This window comes from Nanorana parkeri, unplaced genomic scaffold, assembly GCF_000935625.1.
Source record: "Nanorana parkeri isolate BGI_ZX_2015 unplaced genomic scaffold, ASM93562v1 scaffold346, whole genome shotgun sequence".
Lineage (NCBI taxonomy): Eukaryota > Metazoa > Chordata > Amphibia > Anura > Dicroglossidae > Nanorana > Nanorana parkeri.
In genome coordinates this window covers 1,319,683-1,335,154 of record NW_017306614.1, presented here as the reverse complement: position 1 = coordinate 1,335,154, position 15,472 = coordinate 1,319,683, and the positions used below count along the sequence as shown (strand labels likewise).

The 15,472-nt window shown below is 43.3% G+C and overlaps 1 protein-coding gene across 1 annotated transcript in view; it reads right to left on the bottom strand.

Moving 5' to 3' along the window:
* Window positions 1-15,472, bottom strand: part of CNOT4 (CCR4-NOT transcription complex subunit 4) — a 52,151-nt gene that overhangs the window by 6,377 nt on the left and 30,302 nt on the right. The window contains exons 2-7 of the mRNA XM_018558552.1: window positions 11,785-12,064; window positions 11,031-11,228; window positions 9,604-9,690; window positions 6,547-6,648; window positions 3,582-3,707; window positions 318-451 (exon numbers count right to left, since the gene is read on the bottom strand). Of these exons, the coding sequence (XP_018414054.1) occupies window positions 318-451; window positions 3,582-3,707; window positions 6,547-6,648; window positions 9,604-9,690; window positions 11,031-11,228; window positions 11,785-11,958 (821 nt within the window). The 5' untranslated portion in view covers window positions 11,959-12,064. The remainder of the gene's footprint in view (window positions 1-317; window positions 452-3,581; window positions 3,708-6,546; window positions 6,649-9,603; window positions 9,691-11,030; window positions 11,229-11,784; window positions 12,065-15,472) is intronic.

Sequence of the window (15,472 nt, the reverse complement as noted above, 5' to 3'; positions counted from 1 at the left end):
ATCTAAAGGCTAGTAAGCTGCAATAGATTAAATGTTTTAAAAAGAGTTCAGTGAGCTTTAAAACTACAATTAACCTTTACGCTGAGACCATTACATTCATTATGTGAAAGTATCTCTACATCTAAAACACCGGCACGAATGACACAAACGCACCTCGGAACCACAGTAACTATTAAGCCCTCACTAAAACACAAACATACCAGAGCAGTCCACAGAAATGAAAAGGCGTTAATAAGATCCACCCTGTAGGTTCTGGAGGACATCACATGCACACAGACATGCAGTCAGGGACAGGGCCGCGGGGTGACAGTACTTACACATCGTACCTCTGCAGGGGTGTCACTTTGTTTTTGTTCTTGTCAACTGTACCCGTAGACAACTGTAAGAAGTTGGGGTTAAGTTTGTAGAGTTCCTGAAGCAACTTCTGCTCATATTCTTGATGTTTACCCGCCTGCAACAACAAATATTACAGTGAATGCTACATGCACTCAAATCTGATTTTTTTGTTTGGGGGGGCGGGGGGATGAGTATGTTTTTATTCTTGCGTAAACTTGTACTTTATAGTACCAAATTCAATGTTTTCAATAATGAAACCCAGAGAAAACAAACAGTTTGCCCTGCAAAGTATTTTTCCCTAACCACTTACAATCATCATGTTTCCAAACAGCTCAGAAAAGGGAGTATAGATGTGAGTAGGGGAAGGGAAGTGCCTTGCTGTGCCTGTGGAGACACAGACAGCTTACTAGCACACACAAGGGTGGCTCCATAGGACCCTGCACAGGAAGGGAGCCCCCCTAAAACAGGACATCAGGGTCAGTGTTCAGGGGACCAGATGATTCTGCAGGAGACAAACTTAAACATCAAGGAGCACCAATCTGCATATATTGTGGAGATAGCCAAACACCAAGGAGACATTAACAAAGATTCCAATGTGTCACTAGATCGGCTGTCATTGAATTCCCTGCAACAGTTTCAAGATGCTGCTAAATAAAGAAGAAAAAAAAAAAACAGACCATATACAAATATTTAATGGTGGGAATGTATGAAAAGTGGAGCAGCCACCCATGGCAATCAGCTTCTCTTTTCAGTTTGCTCAGTAAATGTTTAAAAATGGAAGAGAACCTGATTGGCTGCCATGAACAGCTGCTCCAGTTTTGATAAATCCCCCTCAATGTGTTTTAGAAAGCTAAAAAACTTCATAGGACACTTACCAAAATTGATGAGCAGACCCTTAAATGAAAAAGTTTGGGAGCACCAGTAATTGGAAATCTTTGGTTACTTGACATTCAACATGTGTCATTTGCATGATAAAAGCGAGCATTATGATTAGCAAGGTGACAATTACCATATTACAGGTAATTTGCCAAAGCAATTTGAGCTATTACATAGCTGCAAGCATTTCTCATTACACTTTGAATTTAATGACCTCTTTCAATCACAGTTTGAATGCATAATAGAAGACCTCAGGCATTATTGTGACAACTCCAAAAAAATCTGAAACTCCACAGTAGAAGCAGGTTCGTCTCTAAATGCAAATGTGAGCGTAAACACGCAGCAGTTTGTTGGTAAGGTCAAATAGGTTTCTGTCCTGCCCACCAATGTTCACTTTATGACAGGGGTGAGTTATAAAGGTATTGCATTATAATGAGTTCCCAACTGTGTACTAAAAAAGGTTTCCGCTTTCCCTATCGGTCATATAGACCCTTAGATTTTCATTGGCCAAGCTCTGCATATACGCCTCAACTTTCACCAGCAAGAAATGACATTATGTCCCACTGAAGGAAGGCAAAAGGCGGTCAGGATGATCATGCATGATTAAACCAGCTCATCACTGACTGGTTCCAAGCAGGGAGGGGGCATGCATTCCTCTAAGGCTAAAAGATGACATTTTCTTTAAAAACGGACACTAAGCTCTGGAGTTAAATCTTAAAAATGCATTCAATTACCTTAACAGAGAACTATGAGTGATAAGTGGTAACACTATGGTAAGTGTTTTTCTCCATTGTTCTCTTTAGGGTCAAGGGAGGACATATACTAACCTCCTGCCTTGACCCAAAGCTCACTATACAGCGGGCTATTGGCCGCAATTTCCTTAGAGTGCCGCAGCCAGGACGGATCCCGACAATATTGTCTGGATCCACCCAGCTGCGTGAGTGACAGCTGGCTCTGCCTATCTAGAGACAGAGACAGCTATGCCCGCCCCCTCCCCCGTCCGTTCCTCCACTCAGCGCTCGAGTAATAGAGAGGGGAATCCCTGCGTGGAGCAGTGACTAACAGTCACTGCCCTCTGCAGGGAGATGATCAGAAAGTGAGCGAGAGACAGTATGTGTTCGCTCACTTCACGATCAATAGAGCCGACGTATGACAGCTTCTTAGTCACATGCCTAAGATTGTAGTCCATCACGGAAGCGAGTTTGGAGCGGTGACTACATTACAACACACACAGGGACCATCGGGAACAAAAGTAGTCACCCTCCAGAAGGACAGTGTCAGCACCAATGCAGAGATGATTTGAGGTTCTACAGCCGAGTGATACACAAATAAGATTTTTGTTAATAGTTAAGGTAGTTGAATGCAATTTTGAGATTTAACTCCTGCATTTAGGGTTACTAACACATAGCTAAAAGTATTGATGGGCTTTAGTTCACTTAAAATGGGCCTTGCATTCATACAGCTCTAGGGGGAAGCAAAACCCACTCATCAAAGGAGGTTAAATGCGTGTGTTAATTTTAAATGATCCTAGAAAGGTCTGAAACTCATGTCAAACTGATACCATTGACACAAGCCCAAAGCCTATTGACACAGGTCCTAAGGTAGGCCGATGTGCTGACTGCCCTGATGAAGGCATCATCTATAATATCCCAGGAGTCTTTTGCTCACAACACAATGACCATAGGGTTACTTTACTCTGAACACTGAGTTGCCGAGCACAGATAAAGCAGTTTTAAAAAAGAACCTTGATTAAAAAGACCTAAACTGTAAAATAAATACATTTATATAGTAACCCTCCAAAACATAATTACATGTGAATAGAACTAAAAAAAAATTAGCTTGTAAGTGAATGGTAAACTCGGCCCCCTTTGTCTTCCTGTCAGATGGTCCCTGCCAAAAGGTAGAATCACTGGCTGCCGACAGTTGCATGTGAACTATTGGGGTTGAGCTTTCAATAATTGTACTTTTAATTCCCAGATTGGGTCCACTTTATTAAACATGTCCATAGGTCTGATGGGGCCACACACAGAACAATATTTTTTATCCGATTAACCGATCAAACTTAATAATCGGCTAACTAATCGATTTTGAAAATAATCGTTAGCTGCAGCTCTAAACTTAAGATATAGATGTCATCAGCAAGACAAAGCATCAAGTCAGTGCAAATCCAGTCATTGATAGAGGTCACTCAGAAATACAAGCGCTTTTTGGGCCGCACAGGGTCCCCTTCATCAGGCTCAGAGTAGACTCTGTCTGATGACATCTATATTTGAAGTCACTTTATTAAACATAAGACCTGTGTGACCTGAGCCACAAACCAAAGACAGAATAAAGCCGAGTGGCATAAGCAGGTGACACTGTTCTCCTACCTGCATTTCTTCTTTTGTGAAACTGGCCGCCTCGTCCCCCAATTCGTGTAGATACATACAGTCTGGCTTTGGACACTGCATATTTTTTAAGAAGTAACTGCAGTATTTTGTTGTACCTAAAGATGCCTTTAGAACAAAAAAAGGAGGTCAGATATAAGTAAAACACATAAGTCTCAGGAAAGAGGTAGAAGCTCAGGAAAGGGCAAAAAAAACAAAAACGTGAAAGAGGAACAGATTTTCAGCCCCGTCTTCAGGCACCACACGAGGGCGAGCTAACCCCAATCATTCAACTCATAGAATCATCAACATGGTAAAGAGGAACTTTACCCCATTTGGCTAAAAGTCACATCAGTATACAGCTCTGCATGCTGATATGAAATCACCATACATTCAGAAATTAAACACATTTTCATTTTACTTACAATTTCTTGTTTTCTACTTCCTGGTTCTCTTTGGCACAAGTGATGTAAGCTGTGTCCAAGCATTACATTCTGGGAAGGTTACATCAGCAGGGCATTGCTGGTAAATCTCATGAAAAACTCAGGGAAAGACATTTTCTGCCCCTGAGATGATGTGCATGGTCACATGTCCTAGTCACATGTGCCAGAGTTCAAGGAAGTAAAGGGAGATGGATTAATCTGCCTTAGTAAAAAAAACATGGCCACCGTGAGAAAAATGGGCAGGAAAAGAGAAATAAGTATGTCTGCGGAAATTAACGATTAATCCCTCGATTAATCGTTAATTTTTTTGATCGATCAAAGTTCTTTGGCTCCGTACTCACCTCTCCGCCGGCTTCCGGGTCTTCCGTCGGAGATCCGGTGACGTCATAGACGTCACATAGACGTCACCGGACTCCTCCCCCCTTCCACAAGTGGCTCTGTCAGCTAACGAAGGGAAGGGGGGGAGGACTCCGGTGATGTCGATGTCTGTGACGTCACTTTCAAAGAAGCTATTGCTTCCTGTGCTATCTGCCATCATTTCAGGGGGGTGCTCTCTCCCAGCCCCCCCTAACCCCCCCTCCGCGGATGCGGGGGAGAGGGCACCTCCCTGAAATTGCTTATTTCAGGTTGGGATCCCTGGCATTGGCCTATACACATACAGCACAGCAATGAAGTAATAAAATTAACTAGGATCACACTAATCCAGCACGTTATTATTCTGAGTTGCCCCACTCAAGCGGCGGCCATATTGAGTGGGGCACGTGAGATTAATAACGTGCTGGATTAGTGTGATCCTAGTTCATTTTATTACTTTATTGCTGTGCTGTATGTGTATAGGCCAATGTAGTTGGATGTGTATGTGCGTTATAATTAATCGAAATTAAATCGATTAAAATCGATAAAAAAAATTTCGATTAATCGAACAGGACATTTTTAATCATTACCAGCCCTAGAAATAAGCTATGCAAAAAGTACAAAGCCGACAATTAATCTATAAGTATCTGTTGGTAGATTGTCACTAGTTGACTATGATCCTCCTCCCAGCATTAAACTTCCGGTGCTACATGGGGTAGCTGCCTGGGGTGTAACAATGAAAAAGCATGAGGCTGGCTCTACCCTTCCTTCCCCTCTCCTCCATTAACAAAACTCCTAGTAATATTTATACAGAATGCAAAAGTTATCTATGGATGGAGCAGAACCAGGTGACCGACATTTCCCCCCTGCTCGATTCATAGAACGCTGGATTACAGGTCAATTGCACTAGGAAATGGTGCTGGTAGGGGCACAGGTGGAAAACACGCAGCGAAAAATACAGAACGCTGGTCGCAGAATCGGCTACATGCACTGCGTTCCTGCATTTGCAGCGCATTCAGGAACCCATTGAAATCAATGGGGCTGTGCGCCAAAAGTTCCTGTGAACGTGCGTCACCGCAACGTGCATTCCCGCTACACTATGTTGCAAATGGGGGCCTAGAGTGAGCATCAGTACAGGTACCTACAACAGAATAAATGCTTTGGCAGGTCAGGTATTAGAATACAGTTCAAATACATATTTAAATGTGCCTGAAATTTTAGTACTCTCAATTCCAGTTCTTACAGCAGACCACCACACACTGCCTTGCCAGCATAAAAGACAGATCTGTGACTCATAGGCTCTGCCGCTATGAACAAAAATAAAGCTTAATATCCTGCCCAGTGCCAAGGACACAAATATCAGATTCAAATACCCTGTTGCATAGCCATTCACTGGTGCCACCCAAGGCCTCTGCCATTCGTTCATATTGCTGTGACTGAACAAAGCAAATTTCCAGTGCACAGTACACAGGTCAACACAAAAGCACGCCTCTTAACAAGGGAAAATATGTTATGCATGAAAACAAAACAGCACCTGCACATTCAGTTCAAGTTCTTTGTTAGTCCCTGAGAGGAACAGAGCTTTTGTGCGAGTATTTCCAAAGGAGCCAAAATAAGTCTACAATAGCAGATATCAAGGTAAAAAGAGTATTAGCACAAGACGCAAGGACAAAGTCTTAAAGCAAACCTTTGCTACTGCTAGGGTGGGCTTACACTTGGCACAGGGCGTTTTAGCAGGATCGCCATGGAGGACATAGCAAGCAGATGACACACCTAGCTGCTTGCATGTGTTGCTGGCTTTTCAGCAGGATGAGCGAGCCGTTGCTCTCCGAGGGAGTGAAACATACAAGGCAGGTACGCATTCTCTCTGCACATTCTAGCAATCCTAGCAATGACCCAGCTGGAGAGATTCACCATTTGTCTTGGTGACCAAAGTCACAGAAAGTGATGGGAAATTCAAAAGTTTCGTCACTGCAACAGGTGGTGTAAGATAGCATCTCATAACGACAACATATCTGGTGACAACTGTGTAAGAGGGGCATTTCCTCTCAATTCCTGTTGTGTCTCAAGGACAGGAAGTAAACGCACCAAAGCATCACCATAAGAGAATATAAAAAAAGATTACTAACATATGCTAAGACAGCAACAAGGTTAAAAAAGAAGCCTCTTACCTTAAGTGTTCTTCCATCTACTACCACATTGTTTACACACTGTATAGCTCGAAGTGCATCTTCTGACCGTATGTACGTTACATATGCGCTAGCGCTTGGACCCTGCAAGAGACACAACAAAGTCAGGTAAAATAGCCTGGGCACATATATTAAATAAGAAAATCAGGGATGTCTTCCCTGTGAGCAAAATCATATTTAGATTACTGCAATCCATCTACATTCAGCGCAGCAATGCGAAGATCTCAAAATGAAAGAACGTGGGTGTACAAAACATTGAAACCACATACTAATCCGGAGGATTATAAAACAAAAACCTAACTTGTATACCTACAGAACCCTGGTTCCCATTCCAGAGGCTGCCCACTGCTTTCATCACGCGTAGCTGTTAGTCTATGGCAGGGGTCCTCAAACTTTTTAAACAGTGGGGCAGTTCACAGTACCTCAGACATTGTTGGGGGCCGGATCATAGTTTGAAAAACGGGGGGCGTGGCTGCGGTGCCATTGACTTCAATGCACCGCCATGCCCCCTCCCGTCCCAGAAAGAAGGGGGAAGTTTAGTGAGTGATTGCTGTGCGTTCCAGCAGCTGCCGCTCTGGAACGCACCGCAATTGGTCTGAATAAGCCCTTACTTATATAGATATAGATATAGATATAGATATAGATATAGATATAGAGATAGATATAGATAGATATAGATAGATATAGATAGATATAGATAGATATAGATAGATATAGATAGATATAGATAGATAGATAAAAAAACTTTTTTAATAAACAAATTTTTTTTTAAATACAACTAATTTTTCTTAGCCTGGGACATGTACTAGCATGATTTGTTATTTTCTACAGCTCAAGTATTTATTGATTAAAATGAATGGGCATGTACACTGCCCTGTCTTACCACTCGACCGCAGCGTGCAATTTTGGGAAAGGCAGGTAGATGACATCACGTCACACCCCAGCTCTCTTCTTATTGGCCGCCCTCCAGGAGCCTGTGCTGGTGTGCCCCCAAAGTTGGAGGAGCGCAGCCGCACTGGCGTTACGCTGATAAAGGAAGCCTGGCGTTTGATTTGCCAGGCTTCTGTACGTCCCGTGCCTCAGTGTGCGCCCTGAGTTGAAAGGACGCAGCTGCGCAGGCCGAACACAGAAGCTGTTAAGCTTCCGGAACAGCCTGCGTCTCTTCTCCGACACCCAGGCGAGGCTGGCAGAATGACGATATCTCCCCGGTCCCTGCCGGCCGATTGCTATATGTTGTTTAGGGCGGCTGGGCCTATGTTAAGGTAGGGGCCTGTAGCTGCAGCTCCCTTAGCTCCTACGTTAATCTGGCCCTGCACCTATGGCAAGGGGCATCCGGCCGAGTGGGCGGGGTTAAGGACCCTGGCCGGCGTATCTGGCCTGCTGGCCATAGTGTGAGGACCCCTGGTCTATGGGCAGCTGTGTGTAAATGCACGGGCATCAGTTTACACCCGGGTTAACCCAGCCGGGTCAGGAATAACAAACAGATCAGAGATCCGTTTTGCTGGACCTGATTGCGCCAGATCATGGTGTAATCTGATGTAAACAGACATGTTCGTTTACATCCGATTCCCCATAAGACTGACACGGGGTCAGATACTTTTTTTCCTCCGTCGCAAGAGGGAGGAAAAAACTGGATGACCATGGATGTCACATCCACTCCCTAATGATCTTATCAGGAGGGGATCTGTGCATGTGTAAAAGGGGCCGCAAGTCATGTGCATCAGTAATCAGTGCTTGGTAAAATATACCAAGTATATTCGTGTGGTAAAAACACAAATACATTGTAGCTAGTGGCGACTCTGAGCAACTTACTGCAAGTAGGAAAAAAAAAAGTGTAGTTTTACACAAACAAAAAATAAAAAAAAGCCACTCATTTACTTAAATTGTTTTTCATGGAACCTTGTTACCCCTAACAAATCCCAATTAACTCCTCTCTAAATATTTTATATTATGCTGAACTTCAGGCAGATATAAAAAAAAACAAATGAATTGAACTGTTTCCATTAATAGAATAGTAAATGCATTTTTTTAAATGTAGCCTGTCAGTGCTGCAGTGCAAGAAGCATGCTGATAGAAGAAGAGTGCAGCAAGAGAGAGCAGCTCATCAGCCTGATACTTCTTTCACTGTCCAGTCACCTGTAGGCCTCATTCACACGAGAAAAAGCCGGCACATACAGCTCCATGCACGGACGCATGGGGCAGCTCCTGGGAAAACCAGGTGCTGCGTGCGATTAGTACGCAGACCCTGTCCTTCTCTATGGGAGTATGCGGCCGTACGTCGCCCTTCGCTCACCTGCCCTGCACGTCCGTGAGGGTGTCCATACTCGTACGCTGACATGATGGATCCTGTCCGGGACACCTGCACGGACCTGCACTTAGGATGAACGTATTGTGGCATACTGCCGCGTACTCCTATAGAGGACAGGAGCTGCATACTAATCACAAGCAGCACCTGTCCTTCCCGGGAGATGCCCGATATGGCCGTGCACGCAGCACGGAGCTTAACGTGTTGGCTTTTTCACGTGTGAATGAGGCAGTAAAAAAAAAAACCTGTACATTTAAGTGAAACTGCAGTTGAGAAAACTCAGGCCTTCCCGCTGTCAAGAGAAAGCTGCTCTGTGTGGCAGAGCTTTACAAATCTCAGAACGTGGACGGCTAGAAAAACAAATCCTTTGGCAGGCAAAAACTTTTGTATTTATTTCCTTTGTATATTTAGCAATTTGCCTGAAGTTCAGTTTTAATATTTATAACGTTTATGTTAAGAAGTTGTCTTTAGTAGCACACACAGTGGGAGAGGGAAGGTTTGCACTCCTAAATCTAGAGCTCTACAGATTTTCACAGGGCTGTTAAACACTGGGAACATGCTTACAGGAGAGGAGCATTAGTGTGATACTGTTCCTTCACCATCTAATAAGCAGGCTGGCGGCAGAGTAGTAAGGACGCAGGATGCTGAAAGTTAATGAAGTCTTTGTGGAGGCCAATCTGCAAAACCTGATATATGCTTTAGGCACTTCAGATGAAAAATTTCAATTAACTGACCTGTGAGCCAGCATAGGATGTGCTGTTGTTGATGACCACTTTGTGTATTTTACCAAATTTGCCAAAATATTCTGGTCGTTTTAAAACCTGTGATGGGAAGAAATAAGCAAAAATGAATAACATCCTTCTTTGTTTACTAATATGACATATAGCAGATCAAATACAGATTCATTCAATGTGAAAGAAAACAAACCTCTTTTTGCAGCTTTGCCTCAAAATAATGCTTTATTTTACTTTACTGTTGGGGGCTTTGAGGAGATATCAGAGGTATAAAACAGACCACTGATATTTCCCTTTTATAATAGAAAAAGAGATTGAGAACACAGAGCCCTCAATCTCTTGTTCTACAGCCCCTGTTATGAACAGGAAGCCGCTATACTGAGTGTTCCTGTTCATTCATAACTTGTGGAGATAGCATGTTTACCATGTCCACAATCATGAACGAACAGGAGGTGATGTAGAGCACTTCTTGTTCATTTATAATTGGGGACACAGTAAACATACTATGTCCTCAATTATTTACAAACACTCAGCAATCAGGTGGTGGTTGAGTGCTTGTAACATGTTCTCCATCCTCAATGCTAAAGCCTGATGAAGGGACACTGTGTGGCCCCGAAAGCGCTTCTTCAGGCAAAAAGGAACTTCAATAAATGAAGCTTTTGCTATTCTAAAAAGACTGGTGTGCTGGTGACATTTCTACAATTTTCTGATATTTGCGGTGGCATTCGCAGTCACTGCGAGCCCCCTCCCCATCACAAGGGACTTTCGGTAAGGAGTGCAACAAGGATAAGTACTCACTGCTCTCCCTCCTGACTCGCTGTCACAGGAGGCTGAATGTCAGTACGGAGAGCTCAGCCTCCTGAGACACCGCTGACAGCCGACTTCTTCCCTGCACCACTGGCTCAGCCTCCTGAGACACCGCTGACAGCTGACTCCTTCCCTGCACCACTGGCTCAGCCTCCTGAGACACCGCTGACAGCTGACTCCTTCCCTGCACCACTGGCTCAGCCTCCTGAGACACCGCTGACAGCTGACTCCTTCCCTGCACCACTGGCTGAGCCTCCTGTGACGTCCGATAGCTGTCCCTTCCCCACACCGCTCTCCATCCTGATCTGCCTGTCACCTCCCGCACTGCCCTGGTCGGCCTCCTGTGACAGCGCTCTCCTTCCCGCCCTGGTCTCCTGACAGTTTCTCACCTCCCCGCTGGATGCTACTCTGTGTCAGAGGGGGCACGGAGCAGCGCCCAGCGAGGAGGAGAGAAACAAGGGATGCACTGCATTTTCGCCCCCAAAAAAATAGTATTTTCAGCATTTTGCCCAAAGTACCATTTTCGTCCGATATGTTTTGGTGGCCGAAATTTCGGTGTATCGCAAGATTTTAAGCCTTCCCTATCATATGAAAAAGGCTGCATATTTGCCGTCTCTTACCTCTGGGTCTGCGAGGCGTTGTGAAAGGCCCACTACGAAAACTAGATTTTTTTGAACCACACGCACACTGGCCAAATGTTTGCGGTTTTCTGATATTTTCTGTTTGCGCTCGTTCTGTTTCTGCTTCTTTTCGTTCTTTATCCTCTGCAGCTCTTCTTGGGAGAGAGGTTTGTAGACAGCGGGGTCTTCTGGATATGGCTGTAGCGAGACAGGAAATGGCATTTAAAAGAATAGTTACTCACTACAAACATCCAAAATCCAAGTATGAGGCACGGCTTTTTTCCCCCTTCTATTTCTTCTTTTTTTAAATTCGATTTAGATATTTTCTTTTGGCTAGCGTTCAGTTTTAAAACATCCAAAATCACTGACCAACTCAGTGACCTAAAAAAAACAAACGAACAGTAGTTATTAACTAGGTACTAAAGTTTTGGGCCATCAAACTTCTACAGAATGCAAGATGGCTAGGTAAAGAGAACCATGTAAAAAATATGGAGCTTGCTGATCTTCTAAAATACTGGCTGCCTGTTAGTGTTTTTTCAGGCAGACCAGGAACAAAACATGCAGAGCCTGTATGTCAGAACTCTTTGTGTGCACACTTTTTCCAGGAAAGTGAACAGGATATCATCAAAAGCTAACTGATTGGAATGACAGCCAGGCCACTAGATTATTCTTAAGACATTAGCAAGGGCAACCTCCAAACTTCCTCTGTCTAGTTTTGCTTTGAGACCAACAGCAGAATTTGTCCCATGCTGACCTTTCTGCATGCGGGACAGAGCCCGTTCTCGTCTGTGCGTATACGATGCCAACAAAAGCGGCATATTTGATATCCACATGTGCAAGGGAAAAAGTTGATGTCATCTATCTCCAAAGGCTCCATACAAAGAGGGCACTCCACGGGATCTTCCTTCACGTCAGGGCTGCGTGACATCTTGACAAGATACCAAAAACGCAGGAGGAGAATACAAAACAAAAAATATTGAATTTTCCAGGCTGAGAATAACTTAGTGAAATTAAAATCTGTTGGATGCAGCAATCTGAAAAAAAAGAGAAACAAAAGGAAAAAAGAAATTAGCCATCAATATTAACAAACATGCTTACTACATAAAAACTGGTATTTACAACTACAATAAAAAAGGCAAGTCACAGGTACTTCTTAGTGCACACCTCTTCTGCTACTAAATACTTGCCGAGCCAACACTCCACTGCTGTCCTGTTTACCAACAAGAGCTCTGTGGGGGGAATTTATCAAAACTGGAGCAGACAAAATCTGGAGCAGTTGTGCATGGCTCACCTGACCCTCTCTCCACTACCCTGGCAAGGCGGTGCTCAAGAACTCAGGAGCCAATCACCAGGCCTGACCACTATAACAAGGGATGACGTGTAAGCATACACAGTGACTTCCACTCTGGGCGGCAGGAGAAATGTGACAAAGACATTAGTAGAAGAGAAGGTAGACCCAGATGGGGAAAAAAATTAAAATAAATCATGGGCAGCTTGCGAGGTCTGTTCTACTTTTACAAGTTTAAAATAGGAGTACAGGTCCTCTTTAGGCTAGTTTAACACTGCTACACTGTAATAACTTATGCAAATCCTTGCGTGCACTAACATGCATTGCATTTAGGCAGCCCATTCATGTCACTGCAGGGTCCTGTAGCGATATAGAGGTTGGAGGAAAAAACCAAAGGGTGCGTCGGGCAACACAGGCATCCAACAATCCTGAAGTGACAAATATCAAAAAGTCTCCCGGAGCATGTAGCACTGGAAGAGGTGATGGGTAGGAGACGTGGGCTATTAGAGGCAAATAGAGAATAAAGGTCCCGGTAAAAATTATATTCCATCAAACCTGAAAAAGGTTGTTTTTCGGCAAACAGGCTGCAAAAATGTCCCCTACCAGTACTTCTGTAGTTGGAGGGTTTTATTGTGCTCTATAGACTAAACTTACAGCTAGGTGTATTAAGGCTTCATCAGGTTTGATGACACATTTCATTAAAAGGCTTCCTCTGTAACAGATAAATATAAACAGTCAACAGACTTTTGTTTTCACAGGCCCACTCGGAGGATTATTTTTAGCCCTGTGAATGGGAGAGTGGTGACATTTTTCTTCTACATAAGCATCTTCTCTTAGAAACCTGACTCAGCTCAATAGAGTGAGAGGGGGGGCACAGATTCTACAATATAGCCGAGCACCATTTCACATTCACTTCAACCACAAGACACCATAAACTAGCATGTTCATGGGGTAAAAGAAGCAGGCATCACAGTGGGGGGGAGGGAAAAAAAGAGAGCGCGAGAGAGAGAGAGCGGAAAAAAAAGAGAGCGCAAGAGAGAGCGAGAGAAAAAAGAGAGCGCGAGAGAAAAAGAGAGCGCGAGAGAAAAAGGAAAAAAAAAGAGCGCGAGAGAGAGAGGAAAAAAAAGAGAGCGCGGGAGAGAGAGAGAGGAAAAAAAGAGCGCGAGAGAGAGAGGGGAAAAAAAGAGAGAGAGAGAGAAAAAAGAGCGCGAGAGAGAAAAATAAGAGAGCGAGAAAAAAAACCCAGGAAAGAGACCCACCCCACAGGCTATTATATGAAAGCTAAACTCCATCTATTTTATGGACAAAGTACATGAAAAAAATTAAAATTAAAAAAGGGTAACCCTCGGCAGGGGGAGGGGCAGAACCTCATGAGACTTAAAAGGGTTATTCACAAAAGGGTGAAGCGTTTGGAGAAGGCAGGAGAAGTGAACAATCTAGGACAACATAGCCGAACTGGACAGTGAGCTAATTGGAGAATTTTTCCAAATCAGCGATGTTGTCCTAGATTGATCACTTCTGCCTTCTCCAAACTCTTCACCCTTTTGTGAATAGCCCTGTTAGTATTTTGCAAGAAAGTAAAAATGTTAATCTCCCAACATTGGTATCAAGCGCAGGCATGGAAAAAAAGATGTATTGAACAGGGTCCATAAATGCATATAACACGTATGTGGTTAATTGAACTTTTTCTGATTAGCTTTTTAATAAAATTACATATCAATAAAAAGGACAAAATCAAAAATTAATGAGAGAATAGCAAAAAAAACAAAACAAAAAACCATAACCCAAACTCTAGGGGTACATACACAAAAGCAGCTTCCGGTTTACTAGAGGAAAACATAGAAAAATATATACTCATCTGCTAAACTACGATAAAGTGTATCTAAACCAGGAATGGACCAATTATTATATTCAGGAGCCAGTCTGTCCAACTCAGGAGCCAGCAGGATTGTATTTAACCAGCTTGATAACTAGAGAAAACGTGAAAAGCTAGCTGTAATTTTTCTGAAGCATTGACTACGTGGCTACGGGGATTTGTTCAGACCTGATCAAGACATAAAAAGAAGTTATGGGTTTAAAATTGAGTGGTGAAGGGTTAGTACCCGTCAGACCCGAAAAGCAGGCACCAGGCATCTACACATACTGTACTTCCCAGTCTCCAGGGCATCTCAGAAGACCCAAAATCTGACTCTACGGATAGCAGCTCTGAAATTCGACCATTGGTCAAAAAAGGGACTGGAAAGTTGAGACAGAGATTAAGTCCCTAAGCTGAAGGTGGCCATTGAGACACTGCAGGCCACAGGTAAACCGGCCCACAGCAGAATTACACAGGGAAACCATCCTGTGTCTGTGCCAAGCACGACTTCTCAATAGAGAAAGCTGTGCACCTGACTGAATTCTTGTTTTGGCCCGTTCTGGCATTTATGTAGTGGTCTTCAGCTCTTAAGACTATATAAGGGTTTAATAAAATAAAGAAAAAAAACAAACCCCTCATTACACCTCTGTAGTACAGGCAAACGTCCCGATGTTTTGTCTTTTTAAAAATATCTGTTGATCTGCTAGAAATCCAAGGCGCTCCTAACCTCCTGCTTGAGCTAGCAAGCTACCTCTGCTGTACTGAAATCCCAAGCAGTGTTGTCAGCCTGGCCCAGCCCTGGTCTCCCTTCTGGATTAACCCTTTCGCTGCCAAGCCCTCCGGAACATTTTTCAAATCAGCTGGCCAAGCCATTTTTGAATTTTCTGCAATTTTTTCCTATTGATTGGATTTTCAACTGCTGCGTTGCTAGCGTTTGTAAAAGACCCCCCAAACCATATATTTTCTGAAAGCGCAGGCCCGGTAGAATAAAAAGATGGTGATACTAAATTTGTAGGCCCTGCGATAATTGCGCAAATGTTTCTCAAATTAATATTAAACCGCTAAAAATACACAATTCAATTGTTAAAACACACCAAAATCAGTATCCGTGCACAAAAAAAATTATTTTCTGACAATCTAAATGATAAAACTGTATTGAGTTAATAAATAACAAATATTAGCAAATTTGTAATTGTGCATTTTTGCGAAAAGGTAAAAATTGAAGGTATGCAAAACTGTAAATAATCGACTTATGTAAAAAATTGTTTTGGTGTTTGTGTTGTGATAAAATGATATAGG